The 26,008-nt window shown below is 45.7% G+C and overlaps 1 protein-coding gene across 1 annotated transcript; it reads right to left on the bottom strand.

Moving 5' to 3' along the window:
- Positions 1 to 3,455: 3,455 nt before the first annotated feature.
- lrrc52 (leucine rich repeat containing 52) lies at positions 3,456 to 25,652 on the bottom strand. The gene is made up of 2 exons (XM_030432659.1): positions 24,238 to 25,652; positions 3,456 to 9,021 (listed from the first exon to the last, which is right to left on the bottom strand). Exons 1-2 carry the CDS (start codon positions 24,884 to 24,886, stop codon positions 8,663 to 8,665), a joined length of 1,008 nt encoding a protein of 335 aa, XP_030288519.1. The 5' UTR covers positions 24,887 to 25,652; the 3' UTR covers positions 3,456 to 8,662.
- Positions 25,653 to 26,008: the final 356 nt, after the last annotated feature.

Raw genomic sequence — 26,008 nt, 5'->3', positions numbered from 1 at the left:
GCTTGAACAAGAACTAAGACTATAAGTTCTGGCTCGTTTGCAGAAATGCTTAGCTATTAAATATATATTTATACAAATACTTCATTCTTCAGTTCAAGTTTACTATGTTGACTCTTCTAGGATGGACATCTAGTCTGACAATTATTATTATCTTTTATCTGTTTCACGCGCAGTCCACTTAGCGTCTACTGACAGGAACAACTCTCTTGATTATAAGTCTCCAAAAGCTCCTCATTAAGTCAGGATGACCGATAATGACAGGAAATTCCTGTATTTTTTAAACGTGGGTCTTATTCTCATGATTGTGGCCATTCTGACTCATGGTAGTCTGACTCATTAGACGTAGGCTGCGGGCTATAAGCCTTTAACTGCCTGACTACTTTAGTCAGTCCTCTCTCGTAAAGTTAGCGAATCCAAAATGCCCTTCTCTCTGTGAAACAACACTAACAACCTCTGAGCTAGCAGCCTACACGCTAGTGGTTAGAGCATAAACAAGCTAGCAGCTCTCCCCTTAATCCCGCCAAAATAAATTCTCCTATAGGTTTTCCCCCTATAGCAGAACGATAATAGGTACAGCCACATGTTTTTCAGTCTGACTATGTGAGACTAACGCTAACTTTGCACTTGGAGCACGGATCTATTAAGGGATCTGGATAAGGCGTCAGAAGTGGAGCCCTTGTCATTCCTATGGAAGCAGCTCAGTGGCACATGAAGCCAAAATAGTTTGACTTCCTTGGTGTAAAATTCCCCAGATCTTCCGCATATCTTCCTCTTCAAGCTGAGTGGCTTACTTCCGGTTTAGCCCTCCAGCTAACAGGAGTTATAAAAAGTTAACGGTGTGGCTGCTCTGGACTTTTCAAATGTTAGCACCAATTTTGATAGTGAAACGAGTCATTACGTGCTGTGACATTCAAATTAAATCTTTTTGGGCCAGTTTGCGTTAGCTCCTCTTTGATTAAGGTACAAATCCGAGGTGCTATCTTCTGTCTTGGACTGACAGAGAAAAGTATTTGAATTGATTTATCGACAATTCAAGTACATTCAAAAAGCTTTCTATTTTTAGAGGTTCTCTGCTTCTTGCCTCAATATATGTTGTTCTCCTGAATTCCCTTTAAGTCTCACAACTATCCCTTCCAGCCTGACCATCTGCTGATTATGTTGTCTTTTATGGTACAACCATGAAGTGAGTCCTCCTCGCTCTTCTCTTCTCTTAATGCCATTCAAGGGCAAGCAAGCAGAGGGAATCCTGCTGACAGCCACACTCTCCTCTGCTCTCACACAATGTCATCTACAGAAAGGCCTTTATGCTAGAAAGTGTACTTGTGTGTGTGTTTATGTGTGTGTGAGCTCTCCAAGTGGGGTCACGCTGAAAGTGATGCGCGCACAGTTGTTGAGCTTTGACTTTTCACCTCTCCTGCATCTATTTGAATATCACGCACAGGCGATTTTCACCTCACACGAGAGCGCGATCTCCGCCGAAGCTTTTGTTGTCCATTGCGGCTGTTAATGGTGCGAGAACAGAGGATGTGGAGGAGAGGAACTACAGACAACAACTGGTTCAAATAGAAAGCGTCAGCAAAGAAAGAAAAGAAAAATGCTCATATTTAGCCCTGGAAGGCTGTTGTGTGCTGCGTGTGTGCATGTGTGTGTGTGTGTATGTGTGTGCAATGATGGGATGTTTTATTGACTTATTGCATTAGATGGTCTCTGTGCTTCATGCTCACGCTCTAACATCGCCCTCAGAGAAATAACGGGATCAGACTGAGCACACAAACTCGAGCACACACCCACTCACAGGCACACACACACACACAGTAACGGTTGTGTGAAAGTGTTTTGTCTCTCGCAGTGCTGTTGTGCTTCTGGGGCTTTGTGTTCTTCTTAGCGCCATACATTTTTCCATTTCTGTCTGTCTGTCTGTCTGTGTCCACCTGTCTGTCTGTCTGTCTGCTATCCCTCAATTCCAGAAGCACCGAAGCTGTAAGATCCAGCCGGCAGAGTTTTTCGAGGGGCCGTGTGAAGGATTAGAGCCTGCTCTTTGCCAGTGGAGTGGCGGAGCAGTTGGCAGCGCCTCTGAAACGAAGGGGAGGAAGGGGGTGGCGGTGGAAAGAAAGAGAAAGTGGAAGGGTGGAGTGCTTGCAAGCCAAGCAGGTGGGTGCACGGTGTGAGGACAGATAAAAGAGGGGGGGAGTGAAAATATTCATGTGTGCATTCACTGAAGTCATCTGTAAGCCTCTGCTTCCTGCTCTAAGCCGACCCGACCCTATACCAGTGCCCGGTGATCTGTACGAGTGTGTTGCAGGAGGTCGAATGTTTGAGTAATGTCGAGCCACGCGTGACAGATTGTGTCCAGTATACAGGAAATCAATGTATGGAAGTGGACGTAGGCAAGCTCAAAGATGACTGAAGTCTATGAGTTGTGTGTTAGTGTGCGTGAGAGAGAGAACCTCAGTTTCTGCTCTCACCATCCACGCAGATTTGTTCACATCTGTGAAATTAAGCCTCAACAGAGTACCTTAGCAAAATACACACACGCAGTAGAGATAGACTGAGTATCAATATCAACAGGAAACCACTTTAAGATAAAATACCTAAAGTCCAACGGAAATTCAGTTGCATAATTTTAAGGAGACTTATTATGCGTTTCTGTTTTTTTCTTTCCTTCAGTGTTTTATATTCATTAGGTCTCGAAAGAACAGAAGCTCCTCTCTCCCACTGAAAAGCTGCTCCTGAAACGCCTCGTCAGTAGTCCCGCCTTTAATTTTGTGACTTTGTGACATCACACAATGTCACATATGTGTATAATTTAGTTTGACACGTAAGAATCAGTATAACAGAGCTTGTCTGTGGTTGTTAGCGGTGCTGGCTCAGGCGTGTGTGAGCTGACCAATCAGAGCAGACTGGGTATTTGGGGGGGGGGGGGGGGCTTAAAGAGACAGGAGCTAAAACAGAGCATTTGAGACAGACTGGGAATACAGAGCTGCAGCACTGAACAGTATGAGAAAACTAGTGTGTTTTTGAGGACTTAAGGATGAAACCTATTCTAGTAGTGACCCAAAATAAAATTTAAATCTGAAAATTAACATAATATGTCTCCTCTAAAGCATACATATCTGCCATCATGAAATCATGACGGCGTCCCCCAGTTTTGAATTATTTTGACAAAAAAATTGTTACTTCTCTCAGTTTTCAGAGACCTTATTTTGAAAGTCAATCAAATCTTGCATGATCTTTTTTTTTTATAAAACTTTTTGCAAAAAACACGATTTCAGGTGGACTTCAAGATTTTTGTCCTGATCGATGGAGCAACACTAAATACACTGCATCAGTTTCGTAAATACAGAAATACAAGAGTAGAGCACCTGCTGTATCTGTTCACACTGCAGCCAAACAAACTAACGTTTTAACAAAGAAGTCGGTCGACAATAATTGCAACATTCACAATAAAAGCCACCTCACGTTTCAACAGTTGAATGCTTTTAATGTGAAGTAGCAGCAGTAGGAAATATTCAGTTAGTTAACTTAAATACAGACGTGATCCGGTGTTAAGTGAGTCAACAGTGAACGGGGAGGCTGTTCTCAGTGAGATGCGCTGGATTACATGCATGTATCGTTTTTTCTGTGAATCTCTTGTGCTTAGCTAGGTACTCTGAATGGCGGACCCCGCCACTTAAAGTGAAGACTACCATGTAGAGAGATAATTACAGAATATACTTCATTGAATTGTTGATGAATTGTTGCAAAAATGAACCATAATTGTATCAAGAAAGGGGTGTGATTTCATGAAAATCTTAACGATTGGTACTTGAAGCTAATGAAGTGGAAAGCCCACAGACACCATTGATCCAAGACTCATTATTAGCACACAGCGTCTTGAGACAATTAAAAGATTTCCCAGTATTTGTGGTATAAAAGTTCTTACAAGGTTTAACTGGTTCCTGTTCTATTGCAGCACAAGAATCCAACTCACTCTCTCGGCATTAACAGGTAAAGTCTTAGAAAACTACTTTTCATCCATTCATCATCCTTATTGTTCTTTATTGCTTATGATTCATGATGTACAAAACTAAAGAAAACTCTAAAAGAAACAACAAAGAAAATACATACTGTACATCAGCAGGTAAATCAAACTCTTTATCAATATCAGAAATCCCATATTGGACACACACACACACACACACACACACACACACACACACACGTGCAGTCAGGACTGTTCACTCTATGCAGTTCTGTCGCCTTTGAGCACATCTGCGATCTGCAGCTCCAGCAGCGGGCCGACACAGCCCCACTGATCTTTAATCGGTGGGCTAATGACATTTCCTTTTCTGTGTAGAAATGTATGAATGTACCAGACACACATACACACTCTTAAACACACACAAATGTGTTGAGAGATGACAAGAGGAGGGGAGAGGTTACAAAGCAGCCCCTCCTTCTTGTTCATCACTGCTTGCTTGCGCCAGCCACATCCAGCATCACCGCCCTCGGCAATGATTTTCTAAGCAACATGTCGATTTTCTCTGATCTCCACGCGGTTTCTCCGGCGGGGACGTCTGATAGCTGCAGTGACTCCACAAAACAAAATTCCACACGGATTCACATCTTATGTAAATGTCCCCCTTTCATCAGCAAACACTTATCTTATGTAAATATCAGCGTCCAGGCACCGTAAATGTCTCTCAATACAACATTAAAGGAGCATTATGTCGTTTTGGAGAAGAAACTCAAACTCCAAATGTTTATATTTACAATATGGATGAGGTGATAATACAAATTTTTTTTTTTCCATAACTGAAAAAAACAAGCTGTTCTAAGAGGAAAATAAGGACCCAGAAAAGTGTTTGAAGCTTGAACAGTGGCGGGGTCCGCCAAATACTTAAAGTAAAAAGTAAAACTGTGTTGTCCTTTAAGGTCAGTTTGTTTACTCAGTTATTTCAGTCATGAAAACAAAGAGAATCTGTTTATTTAGTTTGCTTAGACATAAAAAGACGTTACAATTACTTCCCCAAAACTACGCACTGCACCTTTAAGCCTCCTCACAGACGATTACACCAGCGGACGTGTCCTACATGTGTGTGCACGAACACACACAAAACACAAGCCCGCTTCTTCTTAGATCAGCGATATTTTTACTCTGACCTGTGTTCTGTCCTGTGACAAGTTAACACCATTACAGTGCCACACACACACACACACACACACACACTGACTGTCTGCTCTGACCTCTGACCCACTGCTGGTAAAGGACTGACATGTTCTGTCTGCTAAACAGCTCTGTATTTGTCGGCAGCATAAAAACTGACATTCAGCCGAGCAAAAATAATAGCTGCTCGCTCCAAACAGGAAGCACTGCGTTTAAGGATATGTTCAGGTATGTAGCTGCGAGGTCGCGCTCGTGTGAGTCAAATGCCTTTTTGTGAATGTGATGTAACATAAGAGGGATTGACGCTGGCAATCTGCAGGCCATCTAAAGCCTGCGCGACTCTAAGCTTCCCCTTGAAATGAATGATCTGACAATGACAGCCCAAAGATTTAACAGATAAATTATAGGTCCAGGTGTGTGTGTGTGTGTGTGTCTGTGTTTGCGTGCCTGCATTGTGTGAAACCTGATGACAGTGTCAGATTGAGGATGGAGGGGAGGATAAGAGGATGTAGCGATGCATGGTAAGAGAGACCAAAACAGGAGTGTTAATGTTCTCGGGCCTGCGGCTTTGACTTTAGCTGTGCCCTTGAGATTTACTATGCATGTGTGCATGTGTGTGTGTGCATGTGTGTGTGTGTGTGTGTGTGTGTGTGTGTGTGAGGCAGGAAGTGTGTGCCTGTAAAGACGTGCTTCATCCGGGTTTTTTTTGGTGTGACAGATTTTGATTACAAATTACCTTCCTATGGTGAAAACAAAACTCTCTCCTGCATCCGCGTAAAGATATACTGTCACCGTCATAAACCAAGCTGGAAGTAGCCATAAACATGCACGTATATAAGCACAAACACGCGCACACTGACTCACACACACTCTGCCAAGCCCCTCTGGAGAGTGATCATTTAACCAGGCCCATTCATCCGGGGCATTTGGAGCCACTCGGCTCGGAAAATGAATAAAAGCCCGACTATCAATCAGTCTTTCAATACAGCTGCTTAGTGCATCAATCAGGATGAATTCCCACTTCTGATGGTGACCCCGCTCTTTCTCCACCCCACCTCTATCCGCGGCTTTGTCGTTTATCATCTCTAACGGTGACGGACAGGGCAGAGGCGGAGCAGGATGGAGGAAGAAGGGTCTGGATCAGTCTGGGCTCATGAATCACTCGTCCTGGCTGCTCGTAGAGATGCTCTGTGATCGCTCTGCCCCACTTTCACACACAAACACAGTCACGCATACATGGACACGCACGCTACTACTACCACTACTACTACTCCAGAGGCACGCTTCCACACACGCACAGCTGATCTATAGACTGCAACTGTAACACGAGGGCAGCCAAGCGAGGCCTCCAGTCACAAAGTGTAGCGTCATCCTTAGCTATACGACTGACTGCTGTCTTCATGGGCGGCCACGATGAACCTGCCCCACTTCTACACCCACGGAGGGTTTGGAGACTTCACAGCAAAGCATATACACACAGAAACACGGAGACAAACACACGTACAATACACACGAGATATGATACAGTCACGTGGTGTCGCTACGGGTAGACGTCTTCTCCACATCTGCACTGCTCGTAAAGTGAGTTAACACCAGGCTGATAAGCAGCGTTTCACCTCTGACCACGTCGGTTTGTGTGTTTCCATCCACCTGCTCTAAAGTGCATTTTTCTAATTTGCACAAAAAAATAAATATTGACATTTTTTTTTTTCGTCTTGCCTGAGGCGGAAACGTTGCTGTATTGATAAAAAAAACAAAAAGCAACGGAGCGCAATGAAAACTGAAAGCAGATAAATCATAAATGACTTGAAGCATGTGATATCCACCGAAGCCTCTGTTGCAACCGGAGAGGTGAAAACTTTGAAAACATCAGATCCGTGTGGAGCGATGAGGAGACTGTAACCTTCCTCATATTAATACACAAATCTAACACAAATGTCATATCGCTGTCATGTTTTCAATGCAGTTTTTCACTGCTGTTTGGTCACTTCAGTCATCCTTGTTTAATAACCACTGACTGAAACAAGGGCCACCAGCAGTTTGTCCTGATGGGCTCAGTTCCCAATATACGTATAACAGAAGTGGATGGAAACATGCATTAAAGCAGCTGTAAGCATCGTGGAGAGGACAGGAGCATCCCGCCTCTTTATGTTGTTCTCTGTTCCGATTGGATAAAGTGGGCAGGGCTACCAGAAAAGATGAAACTTGACTACTAGTGGGCGTGGTCAGATGGCACAAAACAGTGATGTCATGGTGTACTGACACACATGAGAGTGCGCTAGTGAAAACCACTGGATGTCACAAAAAACTACATTTTCAGCAAGGTGTTAAGTTGCTCTTTAAAGGTACCCTGTCGAGTTTTCTTGGTAAAAAAGACCATCATGTTTATATTCAGAATCTATTGCATTAATGCATTTGCTCGCTTGTTACGTCCATGTTCGCTTACTATGCTTCTTGTTGACTCCATTGACGAAAACAATAGCATGAAATCATAGCCAGCAATATGGATCATGTCGCCAATGCGCTCGTGCGTGCAGATGGGGGGCGAGTCGAAAACAAAAATGGCCACTTGTCTATTCAAACATTGCTCCACAGTGCCTCTAGTGGTCAAAAACTCCACAGGGAACCTTTAAACTTCAAAACTCACCAGCAGCTCACCATCAGCAGAACCGAGTCTCTAGTCTGTATCGTTGTGAGTCGTAGATGTAGTTCATTCTTTGTTTATACATTCAAATGATTTGACTGTGATCCCAAAACTGTTTGTGGACAGATTCTGTCTGTAGGAGACAACAGTGACTGTTCACTGTTTCAAGTGAGTTGCCTTAAGGCATCCAGGAAAATCACGTCTTAATACTGAAATCTACTAGTTTTCCCTTTTTTATTGTAGCAGAGATAAGGCATCACTCTCTTTGTGACCCCTGTTGCCTTCTTGTGAGTATTAATGTAGTGTGTGTGCGTGTGTGTGCATGTGTGTGCGAGTGTGTGTACGCGTGTGTTGCTCACATAACACGTCTTGTTAAAATCATCATTTGCAGAATAATCGAGAGCGCTTCACGTAGTATGCAGGTGCATCCGCCCACTCAGAGAAACCAGCAGCTCCGTAGAGTATCTGCGCTGAGATGAGCTGTGCGTGTGTGTGTTTGTGTGTGTGTGTGTGTGTTTGTCTGTGTGTGTGTGTGTAGTTGTGTGTGTGCGTGTAGTCGTGTGTATGGGGGTTATTGCTCTCAATAATCTCAGAGGTCATTCTGTACTCCTGAAGTGAAGGCATAGTCATCCTTATTGCTGTCTCTCTGTCTGTCTGTCTGTCTGTCTGTCTGTCTCTCTCTCTCTCTCTCTCACACACACACACGCTCACACACACACACACTTTCTGTCCAATATGGTGAAGAGCAAGAGCGATATATCTAAATCTGTAACAAAGAGAGACAGTCAGATCTTGGTTCATTGCAGAGCCTTTGGTCTCAGAGTCCTCTCATCACTCCTGGTCCCTCCTGCCCTCATGTCATCCTCAGTCTGTCACACCTGCATGCCGGGCTTGCTCAGATCCCCGTTCCCCTGGTTCCCTCCTCCTCCCCCTCCTCCTCCTCCTCCTCCACCTCCACCCCCTCCGCCCATCCCTCCCCTATCGTCCTCGTCGTCGCTGTCCAGCTCCTCGCTCTTCCTTTTGCTGTAGCGCTCGTACAGCACCATGAGCACGCCCATCACCCAGGCCGACACCGTGCCGGCCGAGAAGATGACGAAGCCGATGGCGATGAAGAAGAGGTAGTCCCAGTAGCCCAGGCCTTGGTGGCAGTCTGCCCGCAGCTGCATGCCGACCTCCGCCAACCGCTGGCCCGCCAGCTCTGGGGGACTGTGGCAAACTGTCTGGCCCTCGTCTGGAGGAAGGCAAGAAGAGAGAAGAGTCAGTGTATATGGTGGAAGATGAAGGGTATCAGGGGAGAGAAGAGGGGGGAAAACTTAATTACTCCAGAGTGAAGGTGTACAACAAAAGCCAGGACACACACACATTCACAAACAGCCACTAACAATGCAGTGATAACCTTTGTGATAAATGATCCCGAGAGACACTAAAGCACTCAACACTCTTCCTCTGAGTAATGTAGGTCTTCGGTGTCTAGGACATGGCAACATTATGATGCTGCGCACACACACATGCGCCTGCGCTTACACACATGCTCATACACATGCACAGAAAGGTGACTGCAAGCCTCTGACACATCCACCCTTCCACCCTCTCGCGCACACATCATTACACACTAACAAATCGCTCGGCAGCCGCGCAGAGATAAGGAGATGAGTGTTTTCCCTGACAAAACATCTGCCGCTCATAATGAGGAATATGATAATCAGCTGGGGGGACTTCAGACCACACAGAGAGACAGAAACGCTGGCACACGCAGCGCATTTTGAGTAATGTAAAAATGTTCATTTATGGCGTTTGATGCTTTTTCGCCACATAGAGATCAAAGGTCAAGGGCGGCTGCAGGAGCTGGTCGGGATTCAACGTTTTCAGCAGTGCTTTTCATGCCCTGCTGCGTGTTTTCCTTCTGCTGCGGTGACTTTGCAGCATTAGCATATACAGTACCTGTACGTATATTAATTAGTGTGAATGCAGAAGAAGAAGAAGAGAGGCTTGCTCTGTATCTAATGATGTGATCTGTGAGAGGGGAGCAGGATACAGCCTGCGCTGCCTCCTATCACTTCATCTCTCGTTACAAGCGCCGCTAATTCCCATGCTCCTTCGCTCCAACCCCTCCCTGCACGCTTAATTGAACCCCCAAAAAAAGACGAAGAGAAGGTTTTTTTTTTTTTTAAAGCTGGGAACAATGAGATGAGACGAGATCGGAATAAGAACAGGAAAGAGAGAAACGGGATAGTACGAAAAAAAGACAGAAAAGAAAGGAAGAAAGGCAAACAACAGGAGGAACAATTTGGAAATATCTGCATCCACATGCACTGGAAGGAAGTGACAGATGCAGAGAGTCTGACCTCAGGAGATGAGGGGAAGGAGAGAGAACTGTATCTGGCTGCAGTCCTGCCCGTTGATGGATCATTGCTGTTAACAATGTTAATTAAACTGTACTCATCGACCAATAAAGCCAAAGGTCTGAACATGGAGATGAGCGATGGGGGAAGGATGGCGAGAATAGTCGGATATGATCTATATTTCATCCTCGACTGCTCGCCAGGGCTTCGTGAGAGCAGCAGCCGTTTGAGAATAAAAGCTGGAGCAAGAAGTAAGGAAATGACGACTTATGAAACCAAGGACTCAGTTTCCTCTCTGATCATATGGTACCCATAATGCATTAGGCTCATATCATGCTCATTTTCAGGTTTATGGTTTTATTTTGGGTTACCACTAGAATAGAATTACATGCTTTAATGGTAAAATAAACTGTCCACAAATACTGTCCGGTGCTGCAGATGTGTGTCTGAAACACTGTTTTAGCTCCTGTCTCTTTAAGGGCCCCTTGACTACCCAGTCTACTAGGATTGGTCAGCTCACGCACGCCTGAATCAGCCTCGCCAACAAAAGCAAAGCAGCAGCGGACGTTGACATTTCACATGCAGAAGAATCTACACCCTGAAAGAAAGGAATTTAAGTGAAAAAGCACAACATTCTACGAGATTTTGAAGATTAATATAGCAGCGAGCAAGTATGATATCCTGAGCAGAAAACGCAGTCACAGTCCATCTGTGTGTCGTAAATCAAGCTTCTCTGTTCTTTGGAAGATAGCTAGCTTTTTGTTTTAAGTTGTGACCTGCAAGGTGAAATTACTGTTTTCATGAGTGGAGTCTGGTGGCTTTGAGGAGAGCAGTACAATGGCTGTTTCAGGTTACTGGAGAGATGTGGCTGATACGCCCATTAGTTGACCTCTGAGATGCGAGTGATGTCGTATACGGAGCATTTGAACGCCTCTTCACAAATTCCTAAGTGCTTTATTCTCCTTATATCTGATGTAACCCCCGCGTTGACCCCGAGAAAAGATTAGTCTTGTGTTTAGATTACGCCGACTATACTGTGTCTGAAAATGTGAAGAAAAGAAAAAAAAACGCATTCTACCAAACCCGGTGCTTTGAAACGGTTTCTACACAGGAAGAAATATCTGCATGGGTTTGATAAGCTTCTCGATCAATATCTAACGATCGCCGCAACGGGGGGGTGGGGCTTTGTCTCAGGCTTGAGGAGAGAGGCCATGCTGATGCTGTTGTCATGTCTGCCGAGCCTCTAGCCTCTAGCCTCGAGGCTGTAGGGGTGCATACGAATGTCCTGAGAAAGTCACAGCAGGTCGGGGTTATTATGCACACCGAGTGGATCACAGGGCTGTTTGTATAAGCATCTGTTCATCAGGCAGAAATAACAGGTGAGGTCAGAGGTTATTGAATCAGCAGGGCACATTGTGCAAGTCATTAAGGAGATTAGCGACGCGCTTGGATTACCGTTCAGTTATTCAGTAACCCGAGGATGAACCAGGAGACGCATGTAACACACACAGCCGACACTCCAACTTACCCTAGTTTAAACCGTCCCTCGGCCAGAGGAAGGCTTCCCCGACCTGTCATTTCTCATCCTCCCTCCCCTCGTCTCCACCCACTTTCTCTTTTCTGCCTTTCAGCACAAAAAGTGGAATAAAATATGACTCCATCCGCGGCCCATAATCTACACAGGTGTCGTTTAACAGCAGTAAAGCTTCAAATATGGAACTCGGGGATGATTGTAAAAATGAAGCCGCTACTTTTTCCTCCATCTAATGTGGAAAATGCTCTTTTATTCCTCTGTTTTCAGTAGTCAAAATGATCTGAGAGCGGCTGCATGAATCCCTCCCCAGCTGTGTTTATTAGCACACAGGTCTCTCTGTATCACGAGTGAGAGTTTGGACTTGCATTGGCTGGCTTTATTGGCGCTGACAGGATTGTTGCCCACCGCTGGGAGATTAAGACAGAGGCTTGTTCTTTGCTGAATGGTTCAAAAATAATGATGTTTTGGATCCAACAAGGGACATCTGGTCAAACTTCAAAAGGAAGGAAATGTTCCAGGAAGGAAATATTCCTACTTTTTTTATTGTAAAATTGAGCTCTTTGTGTTGTTTTTTATTGTACTTGTTTGTCGTGGTTTTGGTGTTCAGTTTAAATGTTTCCTGTTTTACTTTTCCCTTCCTGTCTTTGTCTGCTGTCCGGCACCTTTTCCTGCTCACCTGTGTCCCATCAGTGAATCATTCCTGTGTGTTTTATGATTGTGTTTCCCCCTCACTCTTCGTTGGTTATGCTGCATTTCATGTGCTCCTCATTTTGTTTCTCTTCCCGAGTTCTGAAGTCGTCTCTTAAGTGTGTTTTGGGAGCGTTTAAACAACACATTGGCAGCCTTTTTCCGGTCTTGTAGGCCATGAAATATATTACACAGATAAGCATGCTACCACCGACCCAGTGTTTACTTTCTTCTGCCTTGTTTCAGCGCCATACGACGCCAGCTTGGCAACTTGTGTACCAAAATTTGTAGCTCGGATTTGAGGGGGCGTTCACGGTCCTCTTTTAATAACCTGGAGACTTTCTTATGTTTTGTTGGTTTGTCTTTTTTTTTTATTTCTATGAGCTACTTTTATTCATGTATTCCCCTGTGATCTGTTCTTCAATTAATCGCTACATGCGGTTGTCTTGTATCGCTTTATTTATGTCGGGAAACTTGAATAACAATGAACCTCCTTATGCCTCTCGCTCTCTCTCAGTATATATTTATTTCTCCTTATTTTATTCCCCATCAGTTCACATGGCCGTCACTCTGTCACCATCTGTGGGCTGGCTAGCTGATCTGCTCAGTCTCATTACCTTGCCAAGCTTGCCTCAAGCCAGGTGTGAGGATTTTTTTTCTTCTTTCCTGTGTATGTGTGCGAGCACTGACGCTGCTGTCTATTACATCCGACAGTATAACGTTCATGGCTGGATGCTGGAACAGTGAGCTGCAATCAGTGACTGTACAAACACAGCAGCTCACAGGATCCCTCAGGATATTTGGGTCTCATCTGTCCTACCTCTGTCACTCTTTCCCTTTCGCCTGGCAACAATTCAGACATCTCTGGTCTCCTCTCAAAGAAAATATGTGGGGTGAAAGCCAGGACAGCTCTCTGAGACAACACTCAGCCAGGATCTGGCAGGTGTGGATGGAGTTCTAGAAAGTTATTAAAGCCCAGGTGATGCATGCGTCTGGTCGGACCAGACCGAGAAAAGGCTGCAGCAGCCGAACCGCTGAGTGGCTTGAATTGAGTAAAGGTCTGTTTTTCTTCCTAGGACTTCAACTACATAGCCGTCAAACACACACATTAGAACTGGACTGATTTAGGCTCAGGATGTACCACTTAAAAAAGGTTTCTTCGCCCAAGGGAACAAAAAAAAAAAGGGCAACTGAATTTCACACTGCAAATATATTTTTCCTTAACCACCGAACGTTTTTGTGGCTGCACTTTAGAGCGGATTCGTGACGACCCTCTATAATCAGAGATAAGAATAAAAAAAAAAATACTGAGTGTTACTGAAGCACACAGGAGAAGGTGGCAGCCGGGATGATTCACTCTCTGTTCAGTCTCACTCCACTGTCTGTTTCTTCGTCACTCACTGTTTTCCGCCTCATTCCATCACTTAGGCTAGGAAAACCACTCAGACATCACTCTGGCAGAACGCCCTTGACATTTTTTGTTCCGGGTTTAATAATGTATGCCTTTGCACTTTTTATTGAACGATGATAATACCCCCTGCATTATGATATTCAAGGTGTGTCATTAAGGAATAAAAAAAACCATCTGCGGTTCACAACCCCGGTGTGGAATAAAGGTCCAGTGCGTAGGATTTCGTGGCGGTGGAAGATTTAATTCAAAGAAAAGTAGAGATGCACCGACTGGTCAGCCTAATCAGGAGTTTAAATTCTTTGCCAAAAATATGGGTGGTCTTTTTTAATTTTCAGGTCTTTTACTGCGTTGTGCCATCATAAACGGGTGTGCCTTCTAAAACCTTCCTCCTCTGCTGCCTGTTGGTTTCCAGACAGACACGGAACGAAGCAATGGGACGTTACTCCCGTTGACGAGAAGGCGACAGGATGCGTTGTGATCTGTTGCACTGGTTTTCTTTTCGAACAGTGTAGCTGGAAATGAATTACGCATTTCCTTTTTTGAGGTTCAGGATCTGATTTGAACCAGAGCAGCAAACTTTTTTATTCACTTACAGATTCCTTCCATTTTTACCTTTCACAATAAGAGTCCCAAATATACCAGAATACACTGCTTAAACGCTTACAAATCCCATTTCAGACCGAAGATTTTGTTGCAGTGTGAACCGGCCAGTCGCAGCTCAACTCAGTTCGGCTGGCGGTGTTGCGCGCGTGATCGGCGCCTTCCAGGCCTTTTTCTCACTTACAGCCACCCGGCATTGCTCGCTCTCACTCAACCACGCCCATTCTCCACCAGACTTTCCCTCCAGCGCACTCGTTTCTGAAATGCACGTGCCTTTTTTTATCGCCGTTTCATCTCTGCATCTCTGATAGTAGCTCGCTATCATTGTGCTCATTCATATTTTAAGGCGCTAAAAATTATACCCGGCTATAAAAAGAAAAACGTGCAAAGCTGGAGGTTAAAACGGGAGAGTCCTTGCAATATAAATGATACTCGTCTAGTCGAGTTGGCGTCAACTGGCTGGTTTTCTCCCTTAATCGTACACACTGGACCTTTAGAGGAACTTGAGTAACTAACCGGGTCCGGTTTTATGTGCGGCTGCTCGTGAGGCACTCACTCAAAGATGCTATCAGATTTAAAAGCGGGCCATTTTGAAAATCTATCTTTAAAATGTTTTTAAAAAGGCACCAGACTTTTTCTAATCGAGAATTTGGACGGAGTCTTGGCCCAGCATCTGCCAACTTGAGCTTTAACTGACCTTTATGCCAACTTGCCTTGGCACGCATCTTTTTCATTATGCCCACAGAGAATTAAAACACTCCTAAAACTGCCTTCAAGTGCATCCCTCATAATTTCATTCTTGAGATAGCACTTAAGAGAAGGTCGAGTATCTCAGGAACCGCGGGACATTTCAGGTTAGAGTGTGTGTGTGAATGTATTTGAGTAAGACAGACTGATGTGGGTGGTGAGACGTCCTCTTTGCTCCTGCGGTGCTGGATTAGACTGCAATGTGCAGTCTAATCCAGCAGCAGTTTCGCCACAGTGGCTGCAGCCTCGCGGTGTTCACACTTTGTTGCATGCATGCTGCACTGCAGTTCCTACTGCATATTCCTCCTGCAGCATAAGATGGATGCAGTGTGGCCCTCCACTCTGCCCTCTTATGATGAGGCAGTCTGATCTGAACATTAACTTTGGCAACAAATTCATTCTCTTGGCCTGCGCTTACTTTCACTCTGTCGCCGGACAAGATGTCAGTGTTTGTTTGGTCCCTGCTCTGTCCTACAGCAGCGGGACAGGAAGCAGAGGCCAGCGGTCACCTGTCTGTCCTCACCGTGCTAAGACCCGACTTGCTTCTGCTGTGCATGCACGGCATGATGTCACTGTGTTATGGTAATATAAGCAGGGCTGGGGTCTGTGGTATCAGTGTGACACTATGCACGGGCCGTGTCGTGGAGCATGCTTCTGACTGGATTGCAAAGCCCTGCAGCTCTGTGACACACCACAGGCCGGAGGTTATATGGACAAAAATAGTACTGAAGGAAATAAACAGCAGTAATCACAACATACACATTCTACTTTGATACAGGGGAATAGGAAAATATAAGCACGCATAGAAGCTCATGTTAAACACAAGCTGAGCTTTCCAGGAAGTGTGGACCTCAACGTATTTCTATTCTATTTAAAAGAGAATGCATAAGTGAGCACGAGTGTGTGTGTGTGTGTGTGTGTCTGTGTGAGCTGCCACCGCAGCGGTGCGATACAGTCTCCATGTCAAATCATCAGCTGGATGCTTTCCAACCTCGGCACTGACACACTGACAGAGAGCAGGGCTTATCACCTCCCCGGAAGAGGGGCCAGTGTCGGGACGCTGAAAAAACATGGCTGACTCTTTCATGAACTTCGCTCTGTTTCCCTGCGACTCCTTCCCTCCTCTCCCCGCCGCTCGACACATAAAAGAGCAATGAGCCGCAGAATAATAATAATCTTTTCAGGCTTCTCGGACGACAGCGTGAATGCAAAACACAGCTGTAGAGAGGAAAGCGCTTTAAAAATGATGCTGTGCTCGCATCACACACGTCCTGATGATCAGAGCCGCTGGGTATTAACCTGCGAGGCACAGAGCCTGTCCTGTGAACTCGGCACAGAGCTATTTATAAGACGATTAATTATGCCGATGCATATGGTAATCAGTATGCTTGTGGTCTCATATAGAGGGGGAGGTGAAACTCAAGCATGCCCTCATCTCCTCTCTCACAGGGAATTAACCAAATGCCTACTGTTGCAGCATGTTTTACATATTGCTGTTTAAATGCAAGCATATGAGGTGATCAGACATCTTCGCCCCCGCCAGCTCCAGCACCGGCACTCTGTAGCTGCCCTTGACCTCTGACCTCACACTGGAAGCTACTGAAAACAGGATCTGAGGGATTATTTGTGATTACAAATGATCTTAATTAGCAGTGGTGTCCTCAAGCACTGGTTGGCACTTGATTTTGTATTTTGGAGGCTTTTGGAGACTTTTTTTTTTTTTTTAAATAAGTCTCTACTACTTCAAGTGCTGCATCGCTGTTTTGCTCTAAAGCTCCAGAATTGTTTTGTGGACGACGACACTCGACCCAGGTTTCCATCAATATAAAGGGCTAGCAGATAAAGACATAGATTTTCCCTGCGCCCTGTGTTGCAGTGTGTTGGTCTGATATAGGGGTTTAAAGTTTGATTGAAAAGTGGATTTTTTTAGGCGCCTAGGTCATGTAACATTTCAGGTTTTAACTACATATGGAATTTTCTTCGGGGATAGAAGTTACTGCCAATTTCTCCGACAGTGAACGGATCAGATTTGAGCTTCTTCTGATGATCATCTTATTGTGCAACATGGATCTAATCTTTTATAAGACATAGTGTGTACATCTTTCATTTCTGTTTCCATTTGTAATTTGTGGATTTTGACATATTACTTGACTCCTCTTAGGAATACCTTGTTATTTATTGTTTAATAGCCTCAGGTGTTCAAGCTTTGGCTCCCCTTCTGAATGGCTGTTACAGCTGAAAAGTGTCCTGCACATGACTTTTTGTTCTATTTGTCTCCAAAAAAAAGACATCAAACCGAAATGTTTCAAACAATGGTTGTACAGTATTCTCAAATTTGCCCTTTTCAACCACAAACATCAAACACAAACCTCTTACTGGAAGCCGATGGCGTAAGAAGTAAGACTTTTTGGGGCCCTTCCTCTCAACGTGAAGCTCAAGTATTTCACCGTTTAGCCAACTTAATGCATCACACCGGGGTTGGCCGCGACTAAGAATAGCTGACCTTTCCTCCATCACATCCACTATGGCTGAATAACACACGCCTTCTCACTCCTCTCCTCTCAAAAGCGGCATTAGTCAGATTACCACCATCCTCTTTTCCATCATTTCTTCGTATGATCCCTTCTTCCTCTGGCAGAGCGAGTGAAGGTCAGATAGCAACAGCTCTCTCTCTCTCTCTCTCTCTCTCTCTCCTCCTCCCTCTATCGCTCTTCTTATCAGCCTTTTCCACCTCCCACTTTTCATTCCCACTCCGGCACGTTAGCGTTTATTCTCCCTCTGTGTCTCCCCCTTCAGCCTTTATCACTCCATTTCCGTCTCCCTGCGTCCTTCCACTTCTCTCCTTTCTGCTCCGTCATCTTCGCACTCCCCCCCCCCCCCCCCCCCCCTTTCCAATTTTATTCTCTTGGCTCGATATATTGGTTTCGGCCACGCACACACACACACACACACACACACACACACACGCTCGCGCACACACCTGAGCTACACCTCCCCTCTGTGCCTCAGGTGATGGCATCAGAAACACGCCCACACAAGCATCACATCAATCTTTGGTTTTCAGGCTCACACCGCCAAACACACAGACATAAAAATACATACAGGCTACACTACACAAGTAGGCCAGTGGAATTCGATACGCCTCTCCGCACCAGATGGGTCTGAGGAATCGTTCCAGCTGATAAATAATTTAGCATCTACCTGTATTAAATTGAATCGATGCCTCCTTGTCATAATGAATGTTTTAATGGGTTTGAGTGACAGATCCGGGGCCGCAGACAATTGGTTAACTCCTTCACCGTCTGCTTGTTTTTTTTCCCTTTTCTCTCAACCTCTCCGTTTGCAAGGTCCATCTTAATCTGTTTGCCCGTTTTCTTTTAGTTGTTTTTTTTTTCCCCCAGCCCTCTCCCGTCTTATCTCATCTTCTTTGTCCTCGACTCCTCGGTCACGCTATTTCGCTCGGGCTCTCCGCTCATCTCATCTCTCGAGTAATCTAACATTCACTTTCATTAAAGATAAATCAATTTCGATTGGTGTAAAAAGGAAAAAAAAAACCTGACGTCTTTCTTTCTTCCATTCTTCCGTTCTTCCTCTCTCCGAGCCCACCGAGCTCCGTTTCTCTTTTTCCTTTTTTATGAATATTTAACTCTTGCCCCTCGCGTGGCCCCTCTGCCTTGGCTCTTTGCCTCGGGTTGTGTGAGCTGTCCAGGGCGCCGACGAGCAGCCAGAAAGATACGTTCCCAAACACTGGAGCCATAACACCACCAACTCTGCCAGCCCGGGGACAAGCCACTTACAGCACGCTGCGTGTATTCAGCCGAGGCACTTGTCAAAAGCGACCTACGGTGAGTACAGCAGGTCGTTCGACAAGCTGAAATTCCATTACGACAAGAGAGGAAAGGTGGGTTTGGAATTGATGATGAAGAGCATTTAGAGGTTTGCGACAGGAAAGCCAGAGTCACATAGGACAGATGTTGGGTACACGAAAGAGGTAAGAGCCGTCGTGGGAATCGACGTTGACGTCAAATTAACATCGCAGCAATAAACAAGCCAAGGTCATAGAAGGCTGAACGCCAAAAGTGACTGTTCAAAGACACGTAAGAAGACGTAACAGAGATTGTGCTCAATTATCTCAAATGTCAAGATCATGGAAGTATTTACAAATATTTACGGCAATCAGAACACAGCTGAGGTTGACCGATGGCGGACTTTTAATGGCCTATATGATGGTTTCAGGAAAAAAGCAGATAGCTGATTAATCATCAGGTGTCAATCACGTGTTTGGCCCCCAAATGATCAGTTATGGCCATCGCACTGACGGTTAGCCAAATTCTTACCACCACGCTTCGGAAATGCTAAGGAAAACAGATGGTTTTTCGACAGAGAAGCGTCAGTCTGACGCTTTGTAACCTTATGCTCATAATTAACAAAAAACGTTATGATATGAAATTAAATCTAATTGAATATAAATAATCTTCATCCATTGAGCCTCGAAAAGAGTTGTGCATGTCTCCGTGTGACTGGTTGAGGCTGTGCAGCCATTGGCCACCACTGGAGCTGAGTTCAGCCGGTAACTACAGTGTGTATAATGTCCCATCAGTAGGGATGCGCATCGTAAACCGGTTTCGTTTGGGAACCGGTTATGAGTCAAACGATTCTTTGGAATCACTAACAAAAACCATTTACGATTCCGCTATCGATCTGCGCCGCCCCTGTAAACAAACGTACCTCACTCGCAAATTTGCGATGACGTCACACACACAAGCTGCTGCTGAGCAGAGGTGAGCTGAGCTGCTACGTGCGATGCACTGTGGAGAAATGTCGTCCCGGCAAAAGCGATCCAAAGTCTGGCTGCATTTCACAAAGAAGGACGACATCTCGGGGATCGTCACCTGTAATACCCGTAAGAGGGATCTGTGCACCAAAGGCGGTAATACAACTAATATGTCCAAGCATTTGGCCACACAACACGGCATTATACTCCAGCAATGCCGTGTGTTTGACGCACTTAGCAGCACCAGTGCTAGCACCAGCACAGCAGGTAAAATTAAACAACTGGCTAACGTTGTGTGATAATGATAAAAATTAGGTTAATTTAGCACCACGATTCGGAATTTGTGTCACCAGCTTTCACTTGTGCATTTTGCATTTTCCATCCATGTAATGTAGATGATAGCAGAGGCAGTCAGAATCAGGCTGCTGCTGGCTCTGATAGTCAGTCTGCAGATTTGTTGTTCCTCTTGTTCCTCTATGGTAATTGGATTATTATCCTTAGCCAATAGCCACTTGACTTGTGGACTCATTTTACTCATTTGAGTATTGTTTATTTGTTTATTTATTTACTTTTATAAACCACGTTGTATTCTTTTCTGTACTCATGTACTACTTGTTTTTCAGCCTATTTGGGAATCGATAAGAGAATCGATAAAAAGACGGATCAATAAGCAGGAATCGATAAAGCATCGGAATCGCTAAATCCCTATCAATATACATCCCTACACATCAGTGCTGTTTTTTCAGGTGTATAAAGTTTAAACACCTGACCTAAAGTTTGACTGGGTTTGGCTGATTTTTCTGTGATTTTTCTGCGATTTTTGCAAAAACTGATTAATTGATCAACCTCACGTATACACACAGGAAAGGCAGTTTGCAAAAGCTGTTGAAAGACATACAAGTCACATGATCTGACTTTAATTGCAGTCATTCTATGAAACACAAGTCCTTTTTGTTTAAACGGCTGGGTTTATTATTCCCTCATTAGATCAGTTTATTACCTCAGTTTGGCTTTTAATAATAAACTACAGGATTGTTGACGTCTGAGGAACTCAAGAGGGAGATGAGTTAAAAAAAAACCTCTGATAACCTTTTACTTTGCGCAGTAATATGAAGAAACTGCTGAGAAAAAAACTAAACAAAAATCAGTTAAATCAACATGATGACAGTTGTAGTAGAACAAGTGCAGGGAATTGCGGCAAAGTACTTGCTACAGAGTCAAATCAATGCAGTTCAAAGAGGTCTTACTTGAGAATTAAGCTAATAAGTTGGCCGTTAATGAGTATTTAGCACCTGCATCCCATAGTGCATCGTTAAAACAAGCTGTCAGCAGGTAACGCCAAGCTGTGTGGTCTCATGTTTCAACTGTCACCTTAATTAACACATAATCACCTTTCCACTGCGGGTAAAGTGTAGTGTGCATTGTTTAGAAGCTTGGTATTAAGATCTTTAGCCGGAATAATTCCCCCGACCTGACGCAGGACTTGACAACAAGCCTCAGAAAGTTGATATTAATCGTTGACACTAATGTATAGCATAGATTTTTGGTCTCTACAAACATCTGAGGGAAATATCGAGCTCATCAGCTGTTGCATCTTCTCACCACGTTGTCCGCCAGCCAGTGTCTAATCATGTCCGTCTGCTGTTGAGCGCCGAGCAGGTTGTGTGTGTTTTTTAGCGCTTGTTTGCTGAAAACAGCCGCCTGCTGCGGTTAAAAACAACATTATGAGAGCGGCGAGAGTGAAAAACACAGCAAAGTTTTGGCCCAGACAGCTCAACATATGCGGAAAAAAACTGAGGGGAGCTGCAGAATTCAGAGTCAGGTGATTATTCTTTGTGGGTTCTCTTCTACATTTACAAGAACAATATTAGTCACAGATCATTTTAAGCTAAGGTAACATTGATTTATGTCTCTTTCCTTCAATCGTCTGTCTCTTTTCACGCCTCTGTTGTACAATGAGAGTCATTACTGATCTTTTAGAGCTCCCTTTTTTGGTAACATCAGTCGTCTCACCAAAATGAGTCTTTACATTACATCCAGAAAACACACCAACTCAAACACAACCTACTGACTGTCATTCAGAACGTGTTCTCTCTCCTTTTTCTTGCAATTGCTAAATAAACATGTCGACCCTTCCTCGTCCCTGTCTCGCTCTCTCCCCTCTTGTTTCTTATGAACAGGCACGGCTTAAACGCCCTTGCCAACCTTCCCTTCGCTCTGACTTTGGTGGCTGCCGGAGTCACGTCAACCTTTTCTCAGTGACACTGGGACAAACTTGCGTGACTCCCTTAAACACGAGCAGGCACAACGAACAAAACAAGACTTGAAGACTGAGAGAGAAGGTGACAATCGGACACATACACAAGATCTCTCTACCAATAATCGACACGGTTAAACAACATCGAGGTCTCGAACACGCACACACACACACTCGACTCGTGTGCACCTGATTCGTGCTCACGCTGAGAGGTCGCGACAGCTGGAATCTCTGTACATTAGACTCACAGCCCTGCAGTCACATCAGAGGGCATTCATGAGCAGTACACATACACACACACACACACACATACACACACACAAACCCTACATGCTCTCACGCACGGAAATGCTCACTTGACCCCATTCGCTCTGTTAAAGCTGTGGTTGTTTACGGGTGTGTTATCGGTACACGGTGCCTCAGTCTGAGAGTCAGAGTGTGTGTTTATGTGTGTCGTTCAGCAGTTTGCTCACATTTATAACTTTTAAGGCGGAGTGTAATGTGGGGTACAGTTTAATTTCATGGTTATTAGTTGTGATTTGAGGCAGGACAAGTGTGTGTGTGTGTGTGTGTGTGTGTGTGTGTGTGTGTGTGTTGAAAACACGACAAGCCCGGCTGTGGGTGTGTTGTGTTGTGTCACTTTTGACTCGAAAGCCCTTCTTTTAGAGTGTTTGTTCTGATTTGATTCATTTTTTTTTCAGAAATGTGTTTTCGCGCGGCCCAGGCCCAAAAAATTGGTAGATGTAGATGTGTGTGTGTGTGTGTGTGTGTGTGTGTGTTTTGAAGTGTTCTTCAGTCGGTGGATAACAACTCTGGGGAGCCGCTGTCTTCAAGTGGGCTTCCTCTCAAGCTCCTTGTCCCTTAATCTCATTCCTGTTTCCCACAGACGGTGGCCTTAGGGTCTACCATAACCTCCAGATCACACACTGACTCACACACTTAAGTGGGGTGAGTCACTTGCACACACACACACACTCATCACACACATACACACTCATCACACACATACACGCTGGCCTTAATGGGAGCATAGGAGTCCAGCTTTTTTGAGCACCATCATTAACCATCTGGACTGAAGGGCCAAAGCATACGACGGTGTGAGCGCCAGCACACACAGGTGCAAGCTGCTTGTGTGTGTGTGTGTGTGTGTGTGTTTGCAGGTACAAAAGGACACAATCATCCTCTCATCATTATCTCTACCTTCAGGAGCCACAGACACAATGCAGCGGGATCAATGGGACGCACACTGACAGCTATTATGAGGCGCGGCTGCATTGTTACCAGGCCTAACCAGGTTCACCTGCTTACAGCTAAGCTCAATTAACACTGAGGCGACCATCTGATCTTGGCCCCACGCTGGGAAGGTCACCGGGGGCCAATGTAGGTGATTTCTCTGGGTCTCTCTGAGCGGCAGCTTTTCTTACAAATCTGCTGATTTGTTGGGGTAAACCTGAGACATTATTGAGACGTGAAGGGCGGTTTGAGGGGATTTGTGTTGCAGAGAGGATTGCTCTGACTCTGAGGTCAAACCATTAGCTCTGGAGTGTGTGTGTGTGCTTGTGTGTGTGTGTGTGTATGTGTGTGTGTTGGGAAAGAGGGAGAGTCTGCATCTGTGGGAGTGCACGCTGAAATGTGTACGTGCGTACGATGTGTGTACGGTGTGTGTGTGTGTGTGTGTGTGTGTGTGTGCATGCGTACACTTCCACAAAATAAAGAAAGAAGAATAGAGCAATAAGTGGCCCACCATCAGGGACTAAATTGACCCAGCGCAAGCAATCAAATTATCTAAATGAGCTGATGTGACAATAACAGATGATAAGCCCTTGGAGCTTCTTTGGCTTTTTTTTTTTTTTTTTGTTTCGTTTGTTTACTTGCCAGAAACAGGGGCCAACAAGAGGATCCCAGAGCCAAAACAAACAAGAGACCACCTGCAAGAGGTCCGACTGCCTCCATCTGAGCAGCAGGCTGCAGGATGAGGTCTTTGAGAGGATCATTGTCAAGTTATTAATGGTCATTTTTAACAGTTTAGATGACCCTCAATGTGTGTGTTTGTAATGAAAAACAAAAACAAAACTACAACTCCATCCATCCTCACCTTGGAACTTGAAGCCCTCTATCTGCACCCAGAGGCAGAGGTCCTCCGTGTCACAGTCGCAGCTCCAGGGGTTCCCGCTGAGCCCCAGAGACCGCAGAGCGGGCAGGGCGATCAGGCTGCTGATGTTCAGGGCCGTCAGGTTGTTCCGGCTCACATCCAGCACCTGCAGAGCCATGTTCTCCGAGAAGGCGTCCGGGTGGATCTCCCCCAGACTCGGGTTATCCGTCAGCCGGAGCATCACCAGAGACGCCAGGGGCCCGAAAGTCCGGTCCTCGATCTGCAGCAGGGTGTTGAACGACAAGTCCAGGTAGGCGAGTTTACGCAAATTCCCGAAGGTGGACTCGGAGATCTCGGTCAGAGAGTTGTTGCTGCAGTCCAGATAGACCAGATCGGACAGGTAGTTGAGCTGCAGCGCCGGGAGGTCCCCGATGCGGTTGTTGGAGATGATGAGCTGCCGGGTGGCCAGGGGCAGGTCATTGGGGAACAAGGTGAGGTCCTGCCCGGCGCACTGGACCACCAGCTGGTCGTCGCACACGCATCTGTCTGGGCAGCCGGCTGTGAGAGCCGGGGAAGGGGTCACCCCCATCACGAAGATAAAGAGGAAGAGGAGCCGAAGGGACTGGGCGCTGGGCTCGGGCAAGAGACGCATGACGAGGCCGCCCAGAGCGTCATGAACTCGGGCTGCGCTGGACCAGGACTCCCCGGCGCTCTCCGGGCATCCTGCATGGGTCTGAGGAGCGGTGAGAGAGGCGAGATGGCTGCTCGGGGTGTCTGGCTGTCGCTGCCTGAAAGCCGGGCTGCTGTTTATATCCAGCCTCCTCTCTTTCTCTCTCAGATGGACTATCGGTCAGTCACTCACACGCACTCTGGCGCGCCACGCACGTCGCCACAAGACATGGTTTCAGAAGGTGACCGAGAGACGCTTATCGCTCCGTGGGTGAGAATCGTGCAGCTTACCGGACTTTGTCCCGCCTGAGAAGACCACAGAGCCGCTGGATGTTGTCGATCACCCCCTCGGTGACTCATCTCTGTGAGTGAGTTGTCGCCAGCAGAGTGCATTTTTCATTTACTTTCCAAACAAATGCCATGACGTGCGCCCGAAAAAAATTCCTCAATGTTTTCCCCCAGAAATCTTCTCAAGCCGGCTCACACGTGTCCTCGACTGGGTTTGTCTTGTGTCTGTGTGTTTGTGTGTGTGTGTGTGTGTGTGTGTGTGTGCGTATGTGTGTGTGTGTGTGAGTGTGTGTGTGCGGGTGTGTGGTGCACCGGTGTCCAGTAGACAAGTCTGGTTTTCTCAGGAGCGCGATGGAAAGTGCGTCCTTCCACTCGGCTCGGTGTGACTGTGGCTGCGCTGCGCCGAGGCTCTCCGCTCTCTCTCTCCCTCCCTCTCTCTCTCTCTCTCTCTTTCTCTCTCTCTCTCCCTCTCTCTCCATCCGCGCACACTGCAGCTCTCACAAGTTGCGTGTGTGTTGGCAATGATGTGATGATGTGATTAGTAGCGGTGACGTCACCAGGTGTTACCCTCTTGAGAAAAAGTCCAGATCGTCCCAGCCCGTCCGCCCAGAGGAACCCAAAGAAACAAGAGGTTATCTCTCTCTCTCTCTCTCTCTCTCTCTCTCTCTCTGTGTGTGTGTGTGTTTAAAAAACAAGTCAATCATAATCTCGCCTGAAAGCAGCAGCCTCTTAGCCACGCACAGATTTAACAGGCCTTATCTCATGTGGTCCAGTGGCTAATTTCTCCTCATTCTGTCTCCCCAGCGGCTTGTTGACG

This window comes from Sparus aurata, chromosome 11 (assembly GCF_900880675.1).
Source record: "Sparus aurata chromosome 11, fSpaAur1.1, whole genome shotgun sequence".
Taxonomy (NCBI): Eukaryota; Metazoa; Chordata; class Actinopteri; order Spariformes; family Sparidae; genus Sparus; species Sparus aurata.
This window is presented reverse-complemented; position numbering and strand designations above follow the sequence as displayed.